This window comes from Falco biarmicus, chromosome 14, assembly GCF_023638135.1.
Source record: "Falco biarmicus isolate bFalBia1 chromosome 14, bFalBia1.pri, whole genome shotgun sequence".
NCBI lineage: Eukaryota > Metazoa > Chordata > Aves > Falconiformes > Falconidae > Falco > Falco biarmicus.
In genome coordinates this window covers 19,133,146-19,159,871 of record NC_079301.1, presented here as the reverse complement: position 1 = coordinate 19,159,871, position 26,726 = coordinate 19,133,146, and the positions used below count along the sequence as shown (strand labels likewise).

The 26,726-nt window shown below is 41.9% G+C and overlaps 2 protein-coding genes across 2 annotated transcripts in view; one reads left to right on the top strand and one right to left on the bottom strand.

Annotated features, from left to right (window-relative positions):
- PSMD10 (proteasome 26S subunit, non-ATPase 10) overlaps nucleotides 1-26,726 on the top strand; it is a 60,210-nt gene that overhangs the window by 4,735 nt on the left and 28,749 nt on the right. The window lies entirely within an intron of this gene.
- VSIG1 (V-set and immunoglobulin domain containing 1) lies at nucleotides 1,433-25,203 on the bottom strand. The gene is made up of 7 exons (XM_056359568.1): nucleotides 24,598-25,203; nucleotides 21,087-21,247; nucleotides 8,261-8,459; nucleotides 6,612-6,767; nucleotides 5,796-5,915; nucleotides 4,644-4,770; nucleotides 1,433-3,163 (listed from the first exon to the last, which is right to left on the bottom strand). The coding sequence occupies exons 1-7, from the start codon at nucleotides 24,644-24,646 to the stop codon at nucleotides 2,980-2,982; spliced, it is 996 nt and encodes a 331-aa protein (XP_056215543.1). The 5' UTR covers nucleotides 24,647-25,203; the 3' UTR covers nucleotides 1,433-2,979.

Sequence of the window (26,726 nt, the reverse complement as noted above, 5' to 3'; positions counted from 1 at the left end):
TGCATAGCTCTGCAGGGCTTTTGAGCTACAGACCATGGATCAATACCTAATTTGGCTTGTGCTTTGCCAAGAGCATCAGCGGAAAACTAGGAACAGTGCCCCATCCTTTTTAATAAACTATTTTACATGAGAGAAGCTTCATAATGAGAAAAAACATCTGCCAGAAGGCTTACAAAAATATCTCAGTATTGTTAAGAAACTCCAAAGAAATGTTCTTTTTCTTGCCTTCCTCCTCACCCCCAGCAATCACTTTGCTTCTTGTTTTTCCTTTTGGGTTTTTTTTTAATTCTGTCCATTGCACACCAGTGGTTACAAGTATGAGAGGAATTATTAGTCTAGAACTTGTGTTCAAGTTTTCTTACTTTTTATCTAAAAACATTAACAAAATGAGCAATTTCTACTTTTTTTAGCAAAGGTAAGACCTGTAAGATTGTATTAGCTATAGAAGGTAATTATAATGTCACCAGCATAAGCTCCTATTTTACTGTAGCAAGTTATATAAGGAATACAAGCAGAGAAATTTGTGGAGGTGAGAGTAAGGAAAGATTAAAAAATCACATAATGACCACATGATATGTTCCCTTCTTCAATCACAGTAGTGCTGTTGCAGAGATGTGAAAGTTAGAAAGCTATTGCAGTAAGGAAAATGTAACTAAGACATACATACAGGAGATGACTTTAGAAGAACTAGTACAGCTGCAGCAGCGTCGTGAAGAAAGTTGTTTATATTTTTCTGCAAAGGGCAAGAGTAAAAGAATGCCTAGAAATGTCAGGGAAGAAATTATTTAAAGTTAATGCCACTGTCATCCAAGTCGTGGGCTCCCTTGGACCAGTAATTGATTTGAATTATCTTATTAGGAGACACCTTTGGTAAAAAATGGCACCCAAACAGGAGCAGGTAGTACTGATACTTCTGCTGTTACTGAACATGCTTAACTTTGTCGTTTTGCATGCTTAACAAAATTTTGGGTGTGAATATCAGAAGTTTTCAGGAAGCTGCTAAACCTAGATTGAAGGCTGTGAGTTTGCAGATTTGGCTTAGTGCTACTGCCACAAGGGTCAGTAAGAGAGATGCCTGGTCAAGAAGAGACTTCCGTACAGGTCATGACTTAAGTTTTTCCCTGGATATTTTGAGGAGCAAGGGGTGTGAGGATCCACTCATAGAATATGGCAGTGTTGGTATTAGTAAGGGTTTGACCCTCACAATCTGGTACGAGCAGTTTTTAGCTAAAACAATATTATAAGAAGACTGTAAATGTTCTTTTACTCTGAAATAAGGCTAAACAATGGACACACGTATCAAGGGCAAGTATCTGAAAGCCAGAAAACTGCATAGAAAGGGTAATGAATAGTTATGCATAGTGATCCAAATTGAATCTTACTTAGGACCTCATGCCTTACATCTTTTTTTTTTTTTTTTTTTCCCCCTCCCCCCCCCCCCCTTTTTTTTGTGTGTGGTCACTTTCTTGATAGAAATACTTACAGGTGTGGGAACTGAAAATGTTAGCACAGATGTATGATTTTATCTATTTTAAAGATGACTGTTGCATTTAACTGTTTCATGATATTAGGATTTATGAACATGAGATCCTATGAAGGACTTACATGCCAAAAATTTCCAGATCCCTGAGCCATGTACATTTTTCTGCAGTGCATGAGACTGAAACCAATGTCTCCTTGTGTCAGTGAATATCTACCTCATGTAGTTCAGATGGGAGCTGCTGAGGCTGTGTGTCTGTATTCATTTGAGCCTCGTGGTCCTTGAGCTCTTCTGAAAGTAGGTCTTTGCCCTTTAGAAGTGCTGTGTTTTAACCTTAGAAACGAGGCCCACAGAGAAGAGGTGTCTAGTGATCAGAGCGTATGTGGTTCAATTCCCTTTTCTCCTTCCAAGAGAGTGCTCGTTTCTCAGCTGTTGGCTATTGGTGTATGTGCACTACTTACCTTTCTGCTTGATGCTTTCACCTACAGACAATAGTCACAGTTACGCTGGGCTAAAGACACCAGAAGGAAAGTAGCACGAGTTTGTTGCTTAGTGGGTAGGGCAGTTGCCTGGAAATAGATTTAAATCGTCTCAGGCAGAGGAATCAATCAAAACTAGCGTGTCGCGTAGTAGGCATTATTCACTTCTAAGTTTTGAAAGCAGCTGTATCTGCGTGTCATGAGGAATCTGATCCTGTGTGTGCCTATTATAACCAGCCTTGTGAGGGGGTTAGATTTCCAGCTCCTGTTGTCTGGAAACCAGTCAATCAATGTCTGAACTTGAGTTTTAGTTACATTAGATTGAAAACCAGAGCTGCTGAAATGTACAACTCTGGAATGCTGGTGCCTTGGGAACTTTAAAGCCGAGGTCACTGTTAACAAAATGTATTCCACATCAGGCAGCAGCAGCGCAACAGTTTCTGGGATATTTTTTTTTTTAGCTTTAGGTGGAATTCAGACACACAAGATTTCACTGGTCCAGGTCTTAATATCTGTTTCTGCACTCTGATGACATTGATGAAACTTCTTTTTACTTCTGACGTGCAAAATCAGATCCTTTAATCACTGCAATGTATTGGCCGTGATGATTGTCCATGGGGCACGGGAAGCATGAGGTTGGCCGACGCTGTTTCTGGAGAAGACTGGGGTGGTTCAGAACTGTATGGCTACATACAGCATTACTGATCGGTGACCGGAAAGCTCTTACTTTGTCAAATGCTTCAGCCCATTTCCTAATTCGTTTTGCAAAATAGGTTGGATAAGTGTGGATGATAGTCTTTTTATCCTTATATACAATTACAACTAGATAATAAATGAAATTGGGTTAACTTTAAAGGCCAAATCTTCTGCTATTCACAAAGTGCGTGTGTATAGACCCTTTTCAATCTCCAGCCCAGTGGTTCACCGTACACATGCCCCTTTAAGCTTTAGTCATGCTTCTATGTTAATTCAGTGACAACAATTTTTGTATAAAGGGGTCCAAAGCTGACAAGGAAAACTCTAGGCTATTTCTTCTTTTCCCGCTTCTTGCTTCTCATCATTTTCAGGGATTACAGAGGCTGCTGTTTCATCAACACTAGGGTATTCATTTGTTGCATTGCTTGGTGGAACAGTGGTCATGGGAACATTTTCTTCATTAGGTACCTCAGTGTACTCTGCATTGGGTTGTTTCTGAGCCGTTTCACTGCAGGAAGACAGGATGAGGATTGTGATTTCACATGTTAAAAACCCATCTACACTAGAGCTTTTCAAAAGAATGAGTCTTTGTAGTTCTGTTGTCTAAGCAGTAACCCCCCGTATTATTAAGACTTTTCCAAGAGCACATGAAAAAGCTACGTCTCTGTGGCTCAGACAGAAAGAGTGACAGTGTAAGCTATTAAGACAGGTCTGCATCACTGGTTTAAGTGATCCCATTAGAATAAAATGGATTTTGCTGTGTTTAAATGCTACACCAGGAAAGCAGAATGGGAAACTGAGTGCTGGCAAACAGCGTCTGAGGAGGGGTAGCAGAACACGCTGCTTGGTGTGAGCTTTCTGGGAAATTCCATGCAGACCTGGTGTCCCATTCAAGTGCATCAAAAACAGAGTGCAGCCAGAAAAGAGCTATGAAAAGGCTGAAATCTAGAAAAATATTTTAAAATATATTTAGTATTTTAGAAAAGGCTGACATTCAGGAAAATATTTTTAGTAACAGGTATGAATTCCATTTATCTTATCAAAATAATAAACCAACTCCCAACATTTAAGTACTTTCACATGTGAAAAATATCAGACTCTGGTGAATTAATTCAATGTACTAAGATTTATTAGGATCTGAGCACAAATTTAGATGTTAATGCTACATGCATTGAAAGCAAAAGTCCAGTGCGTGAGTGACCAACCACTGGTCTGGATTAGTAGAATTCTTTATCAGGAAGTCTTAGACCTGTGCAATGGGAAGTATCCAGATGACATAATATTTTTTGTGGCCTCAGCTGCATGTATTCATTTAGCATTTAACATCATGGGGCTGAACACAGTCTGTATAGTTTATGAGGCTGTCCCTATTCTGAAGATTTGGCAATTTAAGGGAAAAATGAGCAACCGAAGCACAGAGGAAAAGACATTTCCAGAGCAGGATCAAAATGAACATTCTGGGCTCTATTCTGTTGCCTGAACCTTGTGTCTCCTGTCAGTTGAGATGCCTTAAAGTATCCCAAGCATGTGTCCTGTAATTTCAAATAGCACTGAACCGAGCCCTCTGTTTAAATCCAGTAACGTCCAATCCCAATAAATTTGCTGAGGCAACCCTTAGCTGCTATTCTTTTTCTTTTACTTCTTCCACCTGCCTTAAACAGTCACCATTAACTTTTAAATACTAAAACCTGTTTTTCCAACTTGCCACTTTTATTTTGTGTTGTTTAAAAAAACATTTACTCTACTATTTTGGGTACTGCCAAGTGGTAGCTACCTGTAAACAAAGGCAAGAGAGTAATGGCAAGTTCTGTTACAAGAACAGCAGCTTTAAAGTTGTACAAAAGCAAATATTGTCACTCTGGAAGTTTTCTCAAAACCTGTATTATTTACCCTAAAAAAATGTTTAGAGTAATTACATTTTACTTTAGTGCTGGATTATCAGCAGTGTTTCGCAGAAATAATCATCTTAAAATGAAGCAAACTCTTACCGCATCTCATTAGTTGACAACTTCTTAGTCTTTGCTTTCTTGGTTAAAATCCAGACGATAACACAAATGATAACAGCTGCCAGGATTGCTCCAATTAGTGCTCCAGCAACAATAGCACTGTCTGAATCTGGAAAGAAAAAGAGATTACTTGACTTTCTAAAAAGTATTATTACAGCAAAATCCCATGTAAATTTAGTGGAGGAGCCTTTAGCAGAAAGAAAGCATTGGGTTCAAAGAACTAAAAAAATGACTGACAGCTGTATTTCCAGGAGGGAGGCCAAAGATTCTGTAGGAACCAGAGGACTGTGCTTTATGACCTTTGCTGCCTCCCTTTTTGTTGGTTAGCTCCCGACCCCAACAAACCCTGTGTTTATGCCTGGCTAAGGGAAACATGAGGCTGTTAACACTGGCAGTAGTTGAAAGCCTTTGCTCTTCAGTCCTTGCAAACAAATGCTGAAGTTCAGGTTGCCTTTATCTCTGTCTTTCAGCTGAGATGTAAAATGTATGCTCTCATCGTTTGTGAGCCCCCAAAACCTTCCATTTCCACTGCATTGCAGCTTCTGGCTCTGACCTGCGCTTTTCATTTTCTAGACCGCTGAGTAGTTGAGTGACCATTGCAGGAACATCTGTGGTGGCTGGTTGTACAACACATGCTTGGTTCTTGTTAAATGGTACTGGTTAGCTGAAAAATCTGCATGCAGATGCGGTTGACCACTGCTTGAGAGCAGTCAGGGTAAGGTATTTTTCCATGATGACAGTATTTTTAGCTAGGGGTGACATCTACAATCCCCCAGTCCTTATACTACCACATTTCAGTGATGATTGTAAATTCTGGGGCGGGGGGACCTCAGTGAGACTGTGGGCTGAAAAAAATTGCTCTAAACTCCACATCTGTCAGTTCTCAGTAAAGACTCAGCACTCAGAGCCGGATTCAGCTCCAGATCCCAGCGGGAAATGAAGCTGGAGATGTTAAATCAGCTGTCTTGGTCAATGTAAATTCTGGGCATGCCTGGAGGAAAACTCTGGAGCTCTTCAAAGGCTGTTCCGTTCTTACTCAAAAAAATTCTATGCTTTAAAGTTGCTACAGCATTTTCCTGCAAACTGTGCATGTCATACATCAAGTACGTGATTACTTTCATGCATTAAACTTACAGTGTGTGGTTAGGTCAAGCTCACAGGTACTGTTGCCCAGGATGTTGCTGGCTACGCACCGGTAGTGCCCAGTTTCAAAGGTGGTGAGATTGCCGATGTAAAGAATGCCAGTGTTTGGATCTGTGACAAACAGAGAGCAGGTACAGGTTACTGTTCGTGTACTGTGAAGGCAAACGGTTTCCTTTAGTTGGTAATACTGAGAGCTATTAAGAGATTAGAAATGGGGTTCTCTTGATTATTCACTCATTTGGGTTTTTTTATATTCTTTAAATAAAAAACGTTTACCTTCCTAGGAAGTTACTACAATGGATCTGGCAGGAGTGTAGTAGAACATGAGAAGTAGGTGACTACTCTACAAATCAGCCTGCCTGTCTGATGTTTTACCCGCATTGATACCAGTGTTGTCAGTGTAACTTCAGAAATTAAAATATAACAGGTACTGAAGATTTTGGGGATGGAGGTCTTAGCATCTGAATGACAAATTGATTTAATTTATTCTAAGTTCACTCAAAATTCAGAGGGAAGGGAGATGCAAAGGCATAAATCTATCTCCCATTTTAACAACCTAAAGTAATGGCATAGACAAGACTTCAACATGCCACAGAATTTTTATTAAAACGAACAGAAAAAAAAGTCCTGTTTTGTGACAGCGATCAGTCAATTTGAATAAGTGAAAAATACGATTTTGTGACATTGACTGTCAGAAGAGGAGGATAAGTTTTAACTACCCTATGTGGTGATACACAGTGTGTGAAATGGCTGGTACTAAGGAACTGCGGATCTTGAACACAATATGGTGGTCTTGTAGTTACGTACTAAATTTTTCGGTCACAGGCGTGAGGGTATTCTCGTCTACTTTGTACCAGTGGTAGGTAGGGTGAGGCAATCCTTCTTCACATTTGCATGAGAGGTAGGTTAGGTGGCCTTTTTCAGGCGTCCCTTCTATTTTGCAGAAAGGCTTTGATGGTTTGACTGTAAAATAACAATGAGAACAGACATCGTGAGTACATAGCCAGGGCTGCAAGCATCCACCTCGAGTTCTGGTACTGTGCTGCTGTACGTAAAGAACTGACCCCCATCTACACATTTCCATCGGAGTGCAGAGTAATATTAAATATATGTACATGGCCTAGGATACATTTTTATTATCTTGCCTTCCATTTGCATACTAAATATTACTATGGAGGTGTTGAGATGAAGACTACCTACTACTTCAATTATAATGGGCCAGTCACTATTCCTCATACGCCATTCTGCCACCTAGCAGCATCGTTTTCTTTAGGGACGCAGCAGGAGCTTTTCCACATAAAGGGAGAGGGATTTTTTCAGTATATTGCAGTGGTGGAGGAAATAAATTAACTACAGTTCTGTTAAAAAATATATCCGTTTTGATAGCATTTCCTCACTTTGCACACAGGAGAAGGTTCTGTCTTCACTTACACCTATTATTTTTCATTTCCTACCTATGGATAGGTTGTGATTCTGTAGAGTACCGACTAGACCAGCAATGAACACAGCCCAGTTTTGTGTGCATAAATGAAAAAATGTTTCTTGGTCTTTGTGTGAAAAGTAAATTCTCTTACTCTAGTGCTCCAGCATTACTATTTTGGGGGGGAGTTTTAGATGAGTAATGACAGCAGTACTTTGATTTTTCAGGGACTGAGTTTACATAGGTCTTTCTCTTATCCCTGGGAGACAGGCAAATGATGTTGGTTATCATGTTCGCATGTGACTTTTGATTTGTCACTCTGAGGAGGTATGAACTCTCAGTATAAAAGCAATTAGATGGGTTAGCACAAGCTTTTGTCTTATTAGGAAGTAAACCATCTCATTCCACCACTTTTCATCCTTTCTGTCCTGCCTGTTCGTTGTTAAACGATGGCTTGCTTCTATCCAAAGTAAGGCTTTGTACCGCTTCCATTCAACACATGCTAAGGTTCTAGAGTTTCTGGGAACTGGAGTGAGCCAGACCCCTTGGGCTGTACTGCTGCCTGTCCCTAGATTCACACAGGTCACCTTGGCCAACATTAGGTAAAATTAGAAAAATGTTGGTCTTTGGGGCTGGATTTATTTTTAATCAAAGATGATACCGCTTGGTTTTCTAGCATGAAAAGTGTAATGAGGTTGGGTAATTGCAGCTGCTCGCTTACCTGCTAACATGAGGTCGCTTTTTGAGAGCACAAAGTGACTCTAAAGGCCACTCATGGGTTTTACTGCAGGTGGGGCAGGGGCAGCTGTGGAGTGGCACCAGGTCTGCTTTGTGTGGAAGGCAGAGGGCACCCCGGCTCTGCCCGTGGAAAAATCCCGTGGGTCAGCGCATCAGTGAGCCCTTTCTCTGCGTCATGGGCCTTGTTTATCACAGTCCTATTATACCCCCTGGTCCTACGTAGTTTGAGCTGTGAATTCAGTGTTTCATAATAAGAGGGGAAAACTACAATACGGCAATAGAGAGGAAAGGCGCTTACCCAGCACACTGACAATCACGGTTTTCTGACTCTGGCCGGTGTCACCCAGTGGGCTGAAAACTTCACAGGTGTAGGCACCAGTGTCAGAGGGCTGCATGTTGGAGATGGTGATCGATGCGTTCCCTGGACCTGTTGCGGCTGTTATCCTGTTCTTAAACTGTCCATAGGAGTAAGACTGGCCTTCTGAACAATAATAGATCTGTGATAAAGAATCGATTGTTAGTTTAATAACAAGAGATCTTCCTGTCGCTTTGTTTGGTACTCATATTTGGAATATAGTCAATTTCTGATTAAGCCAAGCAATGTCACCCCCTTTCTTGTCCCTTCCTCTGAGAAAGCATAGGTAAAAACATGGTACATTTGAATATATATTTCTAGTGGTTCTCAAAAGACAAGCTTTTCAGAAATGGGATTTTTCAATTGTATAAAGGGACAGTAGCTAGTTCTTTATGGACACTCCAGTCACAGACTGATGCATTTGCGAAAACAAAGGTGAAACCATAAACCATTATATGACAATTCTGTGAGAAAAAATGCCAAGTCATGCGCAGTGAATAGTGGTACTAATTGAAGCACTGATAATTTGTGATATTAATAAGCAGTTCAGTAGAAGAAGATTGTGACAAGAATGGACCTGTCATTGCAAAAGGTAGATGGCTGCAGAGCTTTCCAAATACAGAAGCTCGTGAACAGAGAACTGAAATGAATCCACAAGGCATAGGTCTAAGCAAACAAGGCACCTGATCTGTTGGCAGTAAATTTGGAAGCAATAAAAATGCAGTACAAGAACACCAGCAGAATCATCACACATGCAGTTAGAGCAACTGTGTTGTTCTCCTTGTTTGTGTAATCAGGGTCAGAGACAGTATCATGGACTTTGTTTTCATACCATAGGTGGAATCAAGAATATCTGTTGGCCTCGGTGCTTGGACGGGCACCTATTTGGGACCAAGAAGTTACCCTTTTACTAAACAGGGAAAAAAAGTTTTGCAGAATTATAGACCTACTAAGGATAAATGTCCCTAAGGAATGCAACATTTCCTCCCAGATAAAAATTTGCTGTTTAACATTGACCTATTTCACTGATTTCAGTAGCATTGATTGTACTTAACAGCACTGCAGGAGTAAATTTGACCTCATAAGCTTATAAGACCAAACCTGTTGTTTGTTGAGTGAAAGGAGAGCTACAATTGTGTTCATTGTGGAGCTTGCTTGGTAGTCTGGGGCTTGGACCTCGAATCTGTTTAGGAACTGCAGCGTCTCATCAGCTCTGGGGTAAATGTGATAGTTTTCAAGGAGTACAATGCACTGTCCAGTCTAGCTGTGCTGTGAAACCAAGATCTGAAAGAGCAAAGCTAATGTGGAAAACTGTGAAACATTAATTATTTTTCTCAGTTGTGTAAAAGTGATAGTAGTCGGGATAGGCAGTACATGCCCCAGTGTCTACATGCAAACTCCATTAATTAGGCAAAGTGAACAGTTCCAGCATACTCAGTCATTTTTTTAGACTGGTGAGAGGTAACCATATAGAATTACAGGTTGGGACCCAAATAGATCTAACATCGTTCCTACTGACAGTATTCCAGAATCAGCAGTGTAAATGTATTTATTGAAGTTGGACTAACAGCATGGTTTTTAATGGGAATAGCTGGAAAATGCTTGTAGAAGAAAGCTTCACAGACTCCTGTGAAATGCCATTCGCACTTGACTAGTATCAAAATTTCCTTTTGGTCAAAGTTCCCTGCCTTCAGGGACGCTGCAGGTCCCCAGGCAAGAAGTATAATTTGCTTTACTTTGCAGATCAACTGATTGCATTTTGAATTAAGAATATTTATTCTTAATTCCATTTATCCACCCTGGTACAGTGTTGACTGAAGTCTTTAAGCAATGTTATCTGAAAACCTGTGTTAGCTTAAGGCAAGCTACACCCCAAAACTGCCAGAGCGCAGCTGGTTTATGCAATGATAAGGCTTTGAAATGAAGGTCAGAACGCAGCCTGCACAGCACCAGCAGCTCTGGTACTGCAGCTTGGCCCCACCTCAGGTGCAATTCTGCCTACTTGCCAGCCAGACTATCTTTCCCTGCCCCAGGGTTGCAAACACCAGGTACAACTGATGCAGGGCTCTGAATACCAAACCTACACTACTGCATTGCCAGCGTGTGGAAAACTGGTGTTGCAGGGAGGAAGCATCAGAGGCTCAGTCGTTAGCACAGTGGTGGACTAGGTTAGACAGTCTGCTGAACAGCCGGACAGGCTCTCCAGTTTTCCAGTTTTCATTGTTGGCGTGCAATACTATCAGTTTTAAAACTGATTTTATGCTTTGCGGATGTCTAGGGATGGAGCTCTGTGGCGTAACTAGAGTCTGGGCGCGCACCCTTGTATTCCCCAAGGAAGGAGAGCGTCCACAATAGGGAGTTCGGTTTAAGCAACTCACTCGTCAAAAACCAGCTCTACCTGTCGTTACAAAAACATTGGTCACACTTGCCTCATTCTACATTTGTCTGGGTATGAGCAACAAGAGTGTTACACACTGGTCCTTGCAAGACTCCAAGGTTACAAGAACTGTGACTTGTGACTTCAGGCTCCTCGTTGAGCTATGTTCCTACATAGATCTTGGCAGTGTTGGGCTGGATTTGCATCTTCCGTCAATCAGTTGCAACTGTCCGAGTAGGGCAGGGAAAGAGCTTCCATCAGCTTTTCACACTAATGTGAAATTAAGCTGTACAATGACTTAAATGAAGTAATGCGTGACTTGCAGCAGCATGAGAGGAGAGGCGGGCCCATTATATCCTGCTAAAAGGCCTGGTTACGGAAAAAACGGGGCTAAATTCTACTCAGTCTCCCTCAGAGTGATCTGGGCTGGCACAAGCTGCCCGCTGAGTGCCAGCTTAGCTATAGCACGTGTTATGGGCAATAGGACTGGCACTACAAGCCTTAAATGCAGCCAGGGCATACCAGTAAACATTATAGAGGAGCGAGTGCCCCTCGGTGTATTTGATGTGAAGTTAGAGTGCATTACTTGTCTAAGCCCTCATACAATACACTGAAAAATTAATCCCCTGTGTTCTCTCTTCCTGTCTGAATGCATGCAGAGAAAATATTTTGTATACACTGTTAAATCTGAGACAGGTGTCAACTCAACAGGGAATATTTGTTCTTCTCACGGATTTAAACAGAAGCTTTCTGGGTTGTTTTTTTCAGCTATGAACATAAAGGTAGTGGAAGATCTTAAGGAAACGCATTCGGTTCCTCTGCAGGGTCCTGCCTGTCCTCTGTTCTTCTACTGCTGTATGATGCTTATCTCACTAGCTCTGGAGTCTGTTCCCTGAAGGAAGGTGGTAAACACCAAAAAGGCTGAGTAATGTTGTGAGTAATTACTGAGTGTGTATCTTGTCCCAGAGGTATGGGTGGATTGAAGGAAATTTCATTTAAGAGGAACATGTTTCAGTTAACTGGCTGTGAATTCGTAGCCCACTTTAAGCAATACACTCAAAATGGGTATTTTAAACCCTTGTTCAAAGTGGGTTTATGCTGTCCTTGAAAAGCTCACGTTTGTAGCTTTCAAAAAGCTGAAATGAAAATCTTTGCAAAAATCTTTTTTTCTGTTTCAAAAGTAAAACAACTTGTTTTCTGTTGAAGATACAGGAGTCTTTTTATTTTGGGGCAACTGACAGCTAATGTTCCCTCCTACAGACACACATCTCATTGACATTTCTTTCCATTTTACCTAAAATGTCCCTAAAATGTCTGTATGGGAAAAATGTAAATTTAGTCAATGGTAAACTTTTCCTGGAAGCCTTTTTAATTTGATGTGATAAATATATTTAAAGTGCAACGTCTTGAATGTAAAAAAATACGAAAGAAATCTGCTGTGCTTCTCATGAAAAAAAATAAGCTTTTTATATCCTCAGGCAAATCATGAGCAGCTCTGGTGAAGTCGATGATTTACCAGTGGAAAAACAATCCAGTAATGGCTGCTGCTTCTCCTTACCAGCTAGTTTGCTCACACAAGTTTTTATATAATGGTGCCTTTTCACATTTCATGGGAGCAGCTGCCTGCGATGACTAATCAAACAACTGACAGAAAAAAGAGCGGAGATTATCACTCCTGAAAATGTTGTCCCTAATAACTCCACAATCTGAAACACCAGTTTCTGCAAAACAGCTAAGCTGCCTAGAAGACGTCTCCCTGACCTTAGAAAGGATTGCAGCTTCGCTGGTTATTCAGCGCGTGGGCCAGGCAGTGCCTAAAGCCGCTCACGTCAGCAGCCATCCTTCCTGACTTTCTAAGGCAGTGGTATCGCTACTCTGCATTGCCAGGCACAGTTTCTGCTGCAACCAAGAAAAGGATTTGGGCTCACAGAGCTCCATGGCAGTTGAGTCAATAATTGGTGTTCTTCTCTGGGGGAGCTGGGTTACAAACAGAACAGAGAAACTGGGAATGATCGTACTCGTTTGGAAGAAAATCTCGTTAATCTCAAGGCACTTGAGATGATGGAGACAAGATTATTTGTATCCCCAGTTCTGAAGGATCTGGTACATGAAATCACATGTCCTTTTCTTCTCCTTTAGCCTGACTTGTGGGAAGGCTGCTCCTCTTCTAGTGTGATCGTGAGGAAAGTATTTGCCTGCAGAGGAAGCAGTTGGCAAAGCTGATGCTGAGTTGAGGATTTTCAAAGGCTGCCAGATGTTTGGCAGAGAGTGAGGAACCCACCTACAGGTTTTCTTTATAGAACTTCTACAGAAAGATCTTCCTCCTTAGGGTGTGGCAGGGGTGCAGGAAAAAGCAGGCAGTAAATTAGAAGAAATATGCCTCCATCTGCTTCCTTTCTTCTTGGGGCAGGATAAATACATACTAGAATTTGCATAAGTGTGTCTTTCAAATGTCTTTGGATGGACTCATTCACAATTTCCAGGTCAATATTCCTCCCACCCCCCATCTCCTGATGTTATTGCATCACATTGCTGTACATGTCTAGTACATCTGGATATCAAAATTGTTAAGATGAGATGTACTTGAAGATGTGTTACAAAATGTCCCACTTAATCTCCACAGAAGTCTTGATTTCCTGACTGGGGGCAGTTTCAGGGCATGGCTTCCTTCCCAGTACCTGTGTCTTCCCTCCACCAGCCCCTTCTCACTTTTCCCCCCCAGCAGAGGCAAAGCTCTAGCATCTTGTTCGATGACATTTCTCTAGGCTGATGTATTCAGCATCTGATTCACAGTCTTTGCCTGGAGAGCTGTAAAGCTCAGGCATTCAGAGGGCCCCATCATTGGCTTGTTTTATCATTTTCTGTTTGATATTTTCTCAAGCTACTAGAAAAAGAACTGTTAAAGCCTCTTTCTCACTGATAAATGCAAAGGAGGGTATTAACTTTACTGGTTTGAGATCATGATCTCTTTTTGAATTATGAGTACAGACAGAATTTATAAAATAACAACAAGGGGGAAAAATGTTCATCACTCCCTTAAGCATCTTACCATCTAATTCGGGAACAAATGTAGCACGCTCAAAAGTGTTAATTAAAGCCTGAGGCTCAGATTCTGAACTCGTCTAGATAAAAAAGCAAATGCTCAGCGTGTGCATTGGTTTCTTTGACATGTGTCACGTGACTGAGTCTGGCCCTAAATGCCTTTTTCAACCACAGCTTCATTTCACACATTTTTGTCAAAACCCTCATCTGCCAGTCTGTAGTAGGGATATCATGTCCTGCATTACTGGGATTTTTGCATGGGTAATTGAGGATGTTAATAATGACTAGAAGCATCTTGTCACAATTGTGCATTGGTAGAAGAAGAAAGGGATGAAGTCAAAAGCCTTTAGAGGATTAATCATTCAGCAGCTTTAACGGGTGCAAAACGCTTTTGAGGAGCAGCTCTTTCATGTTCTCACAGTATCATTCCTGTGGCTGAACCATTGGTGCATCAAGCAGAAACATGTTTTCGTAGTGCATTTGGTGTAACTGCTCTTCAGCAGTTATTATTAGATCTCAATGTACGTTGGGTTGTACCCTGGACTTCAGGGTAAGGCAGGAAGCCCGCTGCAGTCAAGAAGAGTTTGGAGTGGATTATGGCTGGGACATTTTGCTGACAGCTGAGAGGGAGCCAGTTCAGCAGGCAGCTTAGTGTCCTTCTGTATCCACCACATCTCACAATGTTGTTATATTCTAGAAAGAAGACCCAGGATGACTATCTTATTTTTTCAATGTAAGCATGTAGCCCCAAATTTGGGCTATCCAGACTTGCTCACATGCAGCCCAGAGGCTCTTGGTATGTGGATTTGCCCTTCAGATACCCTTTGAGTAGAATATTCCTGAAGGTGTTAGTTCAGCCACCTAGAATAGCTGTGGGAAAAAACAACAGCTACATCCAAAGTAATTTTGATGGAGAAAAATGCAATAACAAATAAGGTTAGTTAAAAATTTGGAATGATGCATCTGATTCAGTTTATCTTAGTTGTGCTGGTTTTAAGATTTTAATCCAGAACATAATTACAGGTCTAGCAGTAGCATAAACATAGTAGAAGCTGTTTAGGTCTTTTTTGCTGTTAAGATTGGGGTGATTTTTTTCTTACCTTGTGTCTCCAGCTACATCTTCCCCGTGCATCTGTCACATACACCATCTTTTGACAATGACTGACTGACTTTTCATCCATACTCAGAATACCATGACACGGGGAATGCTGTATTTGAGTAAAAATGTGCTGATCTGAGAGTTAAATGAGACTTTAAATGTTCCCCCAAAATCAAAGAGCCTCTTCCCTGCACAGCACCCCATCAGTACCATCAGTGCTGCTCACAAGGGCAGGGTGCCTTGTGTTCAGCAGATTTTGCAGATTTCTCAAGCCTTGTCAGCAGTGAGGTGCAAGAGAATCTTATTTCTGAGTTTTACCTAAAATTAGGCACACTAAGTTTGAAGTCTAATCTTTGTTCCAAATGCACCAGTTGTAACCTGATCGTTATCTACTTATCTCCACTTTCCTTTGTGTTCTCACTGTTGTCTGCTTCAGTGTGTCAGTTTATTTCATCTCTCTGCAGACTGTTACCCTAGTGCCAGAGAGAACCACAGACAGACAGTATAATCCCACTGACATCCAGGGAGTCGCTCTGCAATGGCATGACAACAGCATCTCCGTGCCTTCGAATTGGAGGTGTTGCCTCTGCTTTCCATGAAGCTGTTCCTTTTAAACATCTACTCAGTCATCTAAGTGCTAGATAAAACTCTGGTTTAAAACACTCGCCTCTAAGTAAAAAAAATATGTTCGTGTATAAGAGAGGCCCTTTCCAGGAAGCTTTCCTATACTGCTTCAGGAGGTGCTTGGCACCAGCTCATCTTTGTTCATGGGCTGGAACTGCTCTGCTGCCAGTCCAGTGGCCCTTGCAGCACTGACAGCCTCTGCAACACACGATCTCGGTTGCCTGTGGCTGAAAGCATGCGATGGGGTCTCAAGAACTACTCGTACTACATGGGGAGGAATTTGTTCTTTCAAAAGTTTTTATAGGAGCCCCACACTTAGAGGGGTGGCTGGCCCCTGGCTCTCACATGGCAGCCCAGTGCCTGTGCCTTGCTCTGCGCTGGGCAGCAGCACTGTGCCGGCATTGGGACTGCTGGTAATCTGCATTTGGGGTCTTGGGATGAAAGGAGCAGAGACAGCTGCGCTTGGATTGCTCTTCTTGCATCTCTTTCCTGCCTTGGGCTCTGCCACCCTGTCCCCTGTTCCTGAACAACGTGACACAACCTGTGAAAGTTTTGCAGAGTGAATCACATAAGGACATGACTAGACTTCTCGTAGGGGCATGGTGCCATCTTCCTCTTCTCTGTGACTCGCAGTGAGACCCTCCTTGCCCCTATCCACTAGATAATACTTTCTTGGTAGTACAGGTACAAGAGAAATGCAGGTTCTGGGAGGGTGAAAGCCAATATATAAAATAAATGGAAGATATTCTTGCTGTTACAGGCCGCTAAAGCTCTTTCCCTCTCAAGTGCCCGTCAGTAGCTTTACCAAAGCAGCGTCTATGTCACCGTCTGCAAATATTTCAGGCTCACTTTTTCTGGGAGAAAAACATATTCATAAGAAGTCTATCAACAATTCAGTTTCTCTTACAATAGTCATGCATGACCTTTACTCATCTAGTGAATTCAAAATTTCAATGAAGAATTCTGCCCTGGGCATATCTTGGGTAAGCATGCAGCATCTCTGGTAATTTCACTTACTTTCGCTGCGGGTGGGCTGGGCCAGAGGCTCAAGGTGTGTCCCTGGTCAGGTTCAGGAGTTGTATTTAGCTTTGCAAGGCTGCAGCCTCGCCTGTGTGGAGTCACCAGCAGGCTTCAACCTTTCGAACATTTACTTGGGTGCTTTACACCGAGGCCAGCCGAGTGACTCAGAGCATGAAATGAAGCACAGATGCAGATCTGAGCAGGAGTCGAGACTTTACCTTATGACCCAGGCCAGGCTGTGATGTACTGTGTTAGCCTGGGTGAGCTGAAAAAGTAGTGGTTTTGCCTCAGTTTGTCTATACGTAAAATAGAGATAGTTCAGTATTGGAAAATTCTCAAGATCCTTGGCTGGGAGTTATTATTTAAAAATTAAGTTTATCATTAAAAAGACATGTTGCTAAGGGGTGAATGGCAAGAAGGAAAAGTTAAAAATACACATGGCATCCTGTTTTCCATGAACTGATATTTACATTATTTAGTTCAAATGAGGGGAATTATTTCCACTGGGGAAACTTCTCAGGAGAACAGCAGAGTTAGGCTCCAATTAAAAAGTTCTATATTCACACTCTATATATAGCCACACTGTCTCCAAAACAGCATTGCGCACACCTGCCGTTCCGCTGTTTGCTGCCCCCCTTTTCAGCACCATCATCTCTCTCTCTGAACAGCCTGTTTGTGGTTTGTCGTCCTCTGCGCTGTAACTGCCGTGACAACTGTCGAGCACCTGCGCCAGCAGTGTGGAAGGTGGGCAGCGTGGCACAGGGTATGAAAACACCCGAGCAAACAGCAAAAGGCACCAGCCAGCTTCACAAAGGCGGTGCTGGGGGGCGGATCGGCACCAGGTCTGCAAGTAATGAACCGCTCTGCCTCACCTTGAGGCAAGGTAAAATCTGTTGCTGAATGCTCTGGGGCATTACATGAACACTGGCACTAGTTCTGATGCTGATCTTACTGATTTTGCTCCAGACAGGACTGTACCCAAGGTTACGTATCTCAAAAAACTGCAAAATCTGTAACATAAATAGCAGTGTAAAATATTGACATTCTTATTAAACAGGGTACTGACGGCCTCTATGCTTATTATGTATTATGTCCTAAAATCTAGTCGTTTAAAGCTCACATTCATGCTTCAAGCCAATAGCATCTTAATGACATAAATTTGCCTTAATTAATTCTAACATTCCACAGTTTGTGCTATTATTTGCTGCCACTATAGACAGAAAGGGCCATATTCTCAAATATGTAAATAAACATTATTCATTAAAATCAATATCACACACACACCCCATTTGTTATGGAGAACATCCTATCTGCTTAATCTTACTGTTGTGATTATATGACCCATGTGAATAACATGGTCATCAAGACATCTAGCATTTAGTAAAATGTCAGAATTATTTAAAATTGTAGCAGGTGGGATAAGAAGATGTATTTTCTCTGGGTTTTTGGAGAAATTTTGAGTCTCCTGTCTTCGAAATATTTGGCAGAAGTTTTCAACTTTAAAAAATGGAATTTGAAAATGTTACCCATTTAGTTGCTGATAAAACAGCAAATTTTGACTGGTGCCAGAATTTTCCACAATCTTTTTCAGGGAAAATATATGCTAATTATAAGGAAGCATGTGTTTGCTTATTACTAACGTTTTAGAAGAATCTAAGTATCTCATAGAATTCAGTAATTATATCCCACTTAAAATGCAAGCCACTGTTCTGGTATTCAGTAAGGTATGGTGCCAGTTTCTTCAATTCAGTTGGTTTTGTCATCGTATCAGCATATTAAACACATTTTTGACTTGCATTTTAGTGTTCTTCAATCTAAACAATGAAATCCAAAGCTGGCAATCTCCCCCATTGCCATGCATATATTTCCTACTTGGAACAAAATGTGAAACTTAACATCAGCTACGTGCCAAGCAACAAGGGCAAAGCCAGGTTTGTCAAAAGAGATTATTTTTTGTTTAAACTTGTAGGAGAAAAACTTTCATGCTTTCAGGCACTCAGTCCTTCATGAAACTCAGAAAAGTCACCAGGAACGTCTTGCTGTGAGTTCAGAGAGAGGCTGAAAATCCAATTTCGTGTTCAGCTGTGCTGTGTAACTTCTTAAACCGTACTTTTCACCAGCAGGCACAGCCCTTTCTTCCTAGTGTTTGCATTAACGTGATTCATTTTATTGTGAGTAGGTTCAAAATGGTAAGGAATTGCCGTGTTGTGGTAAAAGGACACAGGGTCAAGGAATACAGGACTGAATGGGATGCTAAAAGCGTTTTAAGAAGAGTAGTGCCACGGTCCCCCGGCAGACTCGGAGGACGCAGGGTACCCTCCCAGCGTCGTGGGTGTGTGAGCCAAGGGTGACGGGCGCTGCCGCGAGAGGAAATCTTACCTCCGTGTTCGAGGGGAACGGGATTAGAGCTGCAAAGCCGGGAGGGAGTGCTGAAGGGATTGATCTAGAAGGTCCCCCTGACATTTGGTAGCCTCACATCGGTTAGTTCTTGTTGAGCATATTCTGAACCACTGACAGTATTTTAAGATTACAATCCTCAGAGGGTGTTTTCTCATCATTGGTCACAGTTTACAAATGGTTTTCCCCTCCTGGATCTCTTGAAACTGTCTGATTCTCCCTCTAAAATACTTGCAACTACAGTCTGCTTATTGCTTTTGGTTGTGAGCAGAAAATGCATTGCATTTATTGTCCTGCAATATGGAATATTTGACACAAGTAAAACAGAGAGACTCTAACCAAATCTGGAGAGGATGGGCTTGATCCTGGCTCAGTGCTGTACTTCCCACCTGAATGAGTGATTAAAATTTATGATGTAACATACTGGATCAAAACTATAGTATATTGTACTATAAACAGCTTACTTTGGAAGCCTGCAGCTACCACCCTTTCATGAATAATTCTTCATTTAATAGAATAGTTTCAACTTGAAAAAAAGCAAATAGTGAGTAACAATTATTCATACAATTAGTCAGGCAAGGTGTGTACACGTTGGTGTGGCGTTCAGCTAGAGCCGGGGTTTGGGATGGGCCCAGTGTTTGTACTTGGCACTGGCACAGTGGCAGTGATACACTGCAGGAGGGTGAGCGGTGGTGTCTTAACGTTAAATTGCTATTTCTTACCTACTGACTATTGCTGTTCGATGCCAGATGGCACATTCTGTACATTCTGCAAACTACAGACAGCCTAATGCTGCTCTCATCGATAAACCGAACAGAAGCTGTAACTCTGTCGGCAGGGGCAAACCTCCCAACGTAACGTTGTTAGGAAGCCGGCGAACATTACAAGAATATCATCCGAGTGGACCGTGACTCTTTTCAAAGTCAAATCTCTTTACTCCAACTCTCAGGTGTAACACCAGGCAGGAGGAATGAACTTTTCGAAAGAGAATGTTGGCAATGGGATAAAACCAGTGTGAAAGAAAAGGGACTGACTGCCTAACAGGCATAAGCCTGACACCGGGGCATGGAAAAAAAAATCACAGTCATCCTCAAGGATGCAGTAACACTTCTAATCAGCTTTTCATCTTCTAAAGGAAGGTGTTGCTGGTTGCTCAGCACCTGTCAGGACTGAGCTGGTGGCAACTCATACCCTGTGTGTTATGCTGGGGGTGAGGTTTATGGATTCATTTTCCCCCAAAAACAAGATTAATGGATAGCTCTTGAAGCCTGGGCAGTAGTGTGAGGACATACAGGGAGTTACACATCCCATCCCGACTCCTTCCAGGCAGGCCAGGCTGCTCTGCAAGGTCTTCACAGCCCCGTGAGAGCCTCGGGCAGTGCTTACAGCACGTAGCTGTTCAATACTTGGTGTCCTGCACAGTCCCAATGCTGTCCCTGTGCTGATGCTCCAGCCTACCCTGCGGTCCCATTATACCCCTGGGGAGAGATGCTGTTTGGCTCTGGTGCCTCTCAGGGTCTCAGGAAGGGCAAGGAGCATTTGCCTTTGATCTGTAATTGTTCTGCTAGCACAATGACACCCGTGGGATGCCACAAAATACCGATGCGAGTTTGCTGTGGCAGATTTCCTGCTGTGACAACTTTCTACGGAGTCCTGCCAAAATACTCGCAGCTCACTTTGCACTGACAGCTTATTGTTGAGCCGCCTTGTAGAAATGATAGCAGTTGAGACAAGGAGCATTCATTTGACCCTTAAGTGGGGGATACATTGTTGTAGGCAAGGGTGTCTCGCCAGGAAAGCTGCCTTCACAATGGCAGGAAATATCTGCCAGAGAAGAGAAAAGGGAGCTGGTCCAGGGGCTGGAGCGCTTGTGTGATTTTTGGACACCTGGTCCTTGCTTCACGCTTCCTGTGTGACTTAGAGCAAGTCCTTTGAGCATCTGAATCGCTTTTGTTCCTTCTCAGAAGTTTCTAAAGGAGTTCAGGCATGCCAGTAGGAACTAGGAGCCTAGATAACTTTGTGCATCTGGCCCTAAATTTCATTGCATCTCCATCTCATGTCTTCAGGGTGAGAACACCAACACCAACCTGCCTCCTTTGCCTGTACTGAGGATAACGTGATAACACTATCAAATGTAACGAGATTCTTTGAGGACTTAAGGATATCTTGAATATAACTTTATAGTAATAATAAATAAATAAATATCTTACGGTATGGAGTTGGCTCTCTTTGGCACTATAAAAGCTCCACTGAATAAAGAAATTTCCCAGCGGTCCAGAATCCTTGTAGGTACAGAGGAGGGTTACGTTTCCACCTGTAGTGACATTCACTGCCTTCTCAGGGACGGTCACCACAACGCCGCTGACGGGGCCTGCGGGCAGTAAGTGTGGGGAGGAGAGGTCAGACGGGGCCGGCCCCGGGAGCTGTGTGATGGTGCTTTGCTCCCAGCGGTATCGAAGAAACCCACAGGACGTGTCTAGTCGTTCTCCTTTTCAGTACAGTTTCCCTTGGACTTTGTGTGGAAAATTTTAGTGATAACAACCTGGGAGTGGGTAAAAGCTAACGAGTGAATTAAATCCCACAGAATACCTGTGACCTTACAACAAATAATACTCTGAGAAAGCAGGGTTTCTAAAAACATACTTGTTCTCACTTGCCGAGACTTGTCTTCTTGCAAAGAGCCTGTGGCCAAGCTGAGCCCTTCTGCCCTTGCAGCGCTCCCCTGCACCGCTGGGTCTAGCCCCCTTTTACACCCTTCTAGCCCTTTTTTTCCCCCAGTTTTTTGTTTAGATGTCTGCTCTCCTTTACCTTGGCTCACCATCTCCTGCACTGTCACCTCTCCTGACATTCTCATGTTCTGATTCGGACTTGGTGGCACTGCCAGGTTCCCCCAGGCTGGAGCCCAGCAGCCTTTCTCTGCTTTTGCTAATTACTTTGCTTTTGTTTAGGTTTCTTAGGGCTCACATGCAGAAGCTGTTCTTTCCCAGTGCTTTTATATTGGAAACATCAAACAAAGCTTTTTGGGACTGCTTTTATTATGTGGGTTGTGAGAAATCCTGTGATCAACCCTTTCTGTTCTCAAAGCTGAAAGGGAGCAAACATAACTTGTGAGCCCTTTCCCGTGATGTTCTGATCAGACTTGGCTACGCAGTCATATTAATGAAAGGCATCAAGCACCATCTTACAGTATTTATGATTCTGTCCTCCATATATAAGCTACTAGCAGTGGTGACATACAGCAACAAAGAAAGCTACAGCTGCCAGAAAAAAAAGGGGCTTTCCAGGGTTTTGCTAGATCACTGAGTCCAGTTTTAAAACTAAAGATTCTGAGGGAGAATATATTTCTTTTGAATGCGATGGAAAATACAAGTCTTTCAGAGCTTTCTATGCAAAACAAGCAAGGTGAGAACTTCATGTTATAATAATAGTAATTTTCATTTGGGCATATACGAATGATAGAGGCAAAACATAAAAAATATTCTTCTTAATGAAATATCATGCATCTTATGTTCAGGTGCTGCTTTTGAGAATTTAAGCAGAACCTCTAGTAATACCAAAGAGCATTTTACTCACATTATTAGCTCTATGAGAGAAAACATTGTTTAAAAAAGAAATTTAATTTATTTTGACATTTTTTAACCATGTAAATATTGTAGATTTGTCAGTTGCCACAATATGCAAACCTATCTGAACCTAGAGTCTGAAGTCTTCGGGGTCTGTTTTCCTTGACTGATGGCTTCAATAGTAAAAGGTCACTGCGAGGAAGAAGGGAGTCATCTACTTTCTGTGTTGCTGGTGGCTAAGATGAGAACTAGCGGATTTAAACTACAGCAAATTTACATTACATGTGAAGACAGTCTCACAGGAATGGCTGGAGACTGACCTAAATATGTCAAACCTGCCTTGGGGCAAGAGGGGATCCCAGGTCCTGCTTGTCCCGTGAGTGCACAGTAGCTTAATCCTTACTGAGATCTAATATGAAAGTCATGTAATGTTATTTTAGATATCTCAGGTCACTGTTCTCAGCTGTAAGAGTTAGAGTTAACCAGAGGATGACAGTTTCTTGCCACAATAATTTTTCCAGGTTTACATGTATTTATTTTCTGCTCACAGAAGGGTTAAATCTACCGTCTTTCAACACAATGTCATTCTACTGAAAACACCCATTTTCCAGTCATCTGCGCCACATACTTCCTTTATTATTCTCTGGTTTTGGAGTCAGGAGTGCCACAGATCCTGATTGTTATAAGGTTTTCCAGAATAAGTTAATTTTAGCAGAAATTACTCCACAAAGCATTCTAGTTTCCATCAAGCTGTATATTTTGAAGAAATACATTTAGTTTAAATAGGCTTCAGGCTAGTAAAAATATAAAGCCAAACCCTATCAAACTTCCATTGTCTAGCAAGGCTATTAAAAGCCATCACTAATTGCAAGATGGAGCTTTTGACTGAAAGTGAACTGGACTCACAGAGCCTGTTCCCTCATCACGGAAGTTCATGGAAGTTTTGCTTTGCATTTAGTTCACTGTTTACATTTCAAACTCATAATTCCATTTCATACATTGGCTTAAATGTAGCCTTTTGGTTTAAATTAAAAAAAAGCGTATGAGTACAGAGTATCTCATTGAAAAAAGCTAGTGTGAACAGGACCGTAACTTGTTTAAAATAGTTGATCCATGTCTTTTACTCATTGATATTGCATAAGACCATTGCCTCGCTGTAGAGAAAGTCATTGCAGTTAATTGGGACTCACCCACCTGCACTAAGTCCCATGCAGTTTGTAATGCTCACAAAGTAAATCCAAGTTTGCTGACCTTTTCCTAGCCACTACAGAAACCTGCAGTCCATGGCACCCATCAGTATGGACACACTGCTAGTCTTAAAGCCAGAACTTTAAAATTAGAGGACATTGTTTTGAAAAGTATTGGCACTAACTCTGAATTACTCTTCATTTCTAAGGCAAAAATCTGTGGGGTTTATGTGTGTGTGAGAGAGATAACATTGAAATGCCAGGAGCAACTATTTAAAATATTTCTCTGGCATCCAAATGAGATAATTCCATCTTGAAAAGCAAATGTGGAAACTAACTTCCACTTTCTTTAGTGGATACAGAGGCTGTTCATCAGTGTGGAGCATTAGACTTAAAATGTCTGCTTCTGTATATATTAAAAATAAAGCTTAGCACAATGAAATGTCCTTGAAACATGAATAATACATAATCTTTAATATACCATATTAATACCATATAATTCCTAGATTCCACAAAGTATTACATCCTCACTTAACTTGAGGGGAAATCCAAAGGATTATTTGCATGCTTAAAGTTAAGCATCCCCAAAAATCTTTTGGCTGGGGTGGGATGGAGGCAGCATTTCCCAGAGCCATTATCAAGGGGAGACAAAAGCCAAACATGAGAAAACCCAACCCTGAAATGCTCGAAAGACTGTAACGCTCCATGCGAGAGCTCCTTGCCTCTTCCTGGCTTTAGAACAAAGCATTAATCTACCAAAGCTAAAATTCTGGCCTTGAGCAAAGAACTCTTACCAGTCAGCAGTCAGCTTGCCAATTCCACCAAATGACATAGCATTATAGCCACGATTTTCACTCCATCCTGAAATAAATCTTGAATATTCTCCTAGTTTGCCAGTCAGGTTCACCTGCTCTCTTATTTCAACAAGTTCCTTTATCCCAGTGCTATTTTGATCAGCTTTTTATTCTTACCTGTAAGGATGGCTAGAACTGGAAATAGCTTCAGCATCATTGCCAACATCTTCTTGACATTGGGAGAGAAAGGAAACCAGATGCTGCTCTTGACTTCGACTAATACTCAACTGTTGGTTTTTTTTTTTTTAAGTGGGTTTTTGTTTTCCTTATCAGCTGTGTGTCAGCACGTCAATAAGCTTTTTCATTCTCCTTCCTTATCACATGCGTGCCTTTCTCCAGCTAGTGGTGTGACTGTTCAGTTGAAACCATTTTGTGGGGTTTGAGCAACTGACGGTTTTGTCAATAATAAATCTTTGAATCAGAGAAGCCCAAATTCTCCCACTTTTGCCAGAGCCCAGCAGTATTTGCCTACGTAAATACTTCCTCTGAGTACGAGAAAAGTGTTTGTAGAGCTATTTCGCAGTCAATCCGATTACCCGTGTTGGAGTCAGGCCTAATATGAATAAGTAATAATCTTTATTTCCTGTTAATGATATAATTTCTTTTTCAAAATGGGCATGTAGAGATAGTGTGTTGTTAGTACGTTTTCATTTTAAAACCTATTTCTCATACAGTTTTATACAGAATGATTACATTGCACTCATGATTGCCTTGAAATTTCTGTATTGAACTCATCAATAAGGTAACACACTGAAATAAAGATAAAGGTTATCTTCTAAACTGATAATAAAATCTGTTTCATCTAGTTTTTGACCATGAAATTGGATGCTACTAATACAAAATGATGAGGTGAATATATTGATTTGTATTAAAATTTTAATACCTGATTTATATAGTGAAAAAGCAGTGGATGAAGGTTAGGACTTGAAGAACTAATTACAATAACTTACAGTAGATTTCTTTGTCCTTACTGGATGCAAAACACCTTCTCTAAGTCTCTGAAGCTCGTTAGGAACTAAAGGTGCTCAGCTTCTTGCAGGAGCCGGCTTTGCTTGCGTTGTTCTGTGTCATTTGACTGAGGCTAATCCAAAGCCCCGAGCTGCGATGGAGTAGCTGGACCTACGTCCCCAGCCATGCACGAGTGAGTAGCTGAAGACGTAACAGAGGGCAGCATTGCTTCTTAGACGTTGCCTGTACCTGGGACCAAGACAATCAAAATGGCCGATGACTTTTTTTTTTCCCCTGTTTGTGGAAAACATGGGTCTAGTTCATCCTGACGAACCCGTCTTTCTCGTGGCCGGCAAGGGTGGCCAGCCTTTCCATGGCAGGGGCTGTGCCGCCACTGGGGAAGCCCTTCTGGCAGGTGTGGCTCAGCATCTGGCAGTGTGTGGCTGGAGGGGAGAGTGTGTCCAGGCTTCCCTCTTCTCTGGTGTGATGTGGTGGTAGATTCTTGAGTGTAGAAGTGGTGAGTTACTGGTTGCGTCTGTTACTGTTGGGATCAGGTTTATGGACTTCAGTGGATTTTATTCTGCCAGATATGTCTGTGCATGGCAGATGCCTAAATAATCTCCGGGCAGATGTTGGGGTTTGATTATATTCTTATATAAGCCATCTTCAAAAGTTTTATAAAGGATGTCTTTTCCTTAGTTCTGACTTCAGTGCTTCCTACAGCATTCCCACAGGGTAGGCAATGCTTGTCTTTTAGTGATGGGGAGAACAAGGCTTTGAACTGTTAAATGGCTCATCCAAGGATGCATGGGTGGCCCAGAGTCCAAAAAGGAATATGTACATCGAAAGGCTGAAATTCAAATTCAGGTTTCTTCAAACATGCAAAAAGAATTTAGATTCAGCTTCACTAAAGAAGCATGGAGGGATCTCAGATGCACATGGGAAGTTCTCACTGTCCTTCCCCAGGTCAGCCTAAAATGGGAGCTGCTTCTGTTTTCCAGTCATTTAGCTGTGGATGAGCCCGTTCTGAACATGAGCACAATCTACAGACCTATTTCAGTGATCGCCTGTGGCAGCTCCATAATACGCAGGAGGAGTCTGACCAGTCCTTTGCAAACGACAACAATTTTCAGGAATATGCAAAAAATGTTGCTGCCCTGCACTGCAAGTCAGCATGCAACCGCGTGATCCTGTGTCTCTACCGCAATATCAGCGTGTCTTCTAATTCCCTCTCATTTATTAACAGGAAAGTCCTTTCTCTGGCACTTGAGGCACCCTCAGCTAAGATATATTTTCTC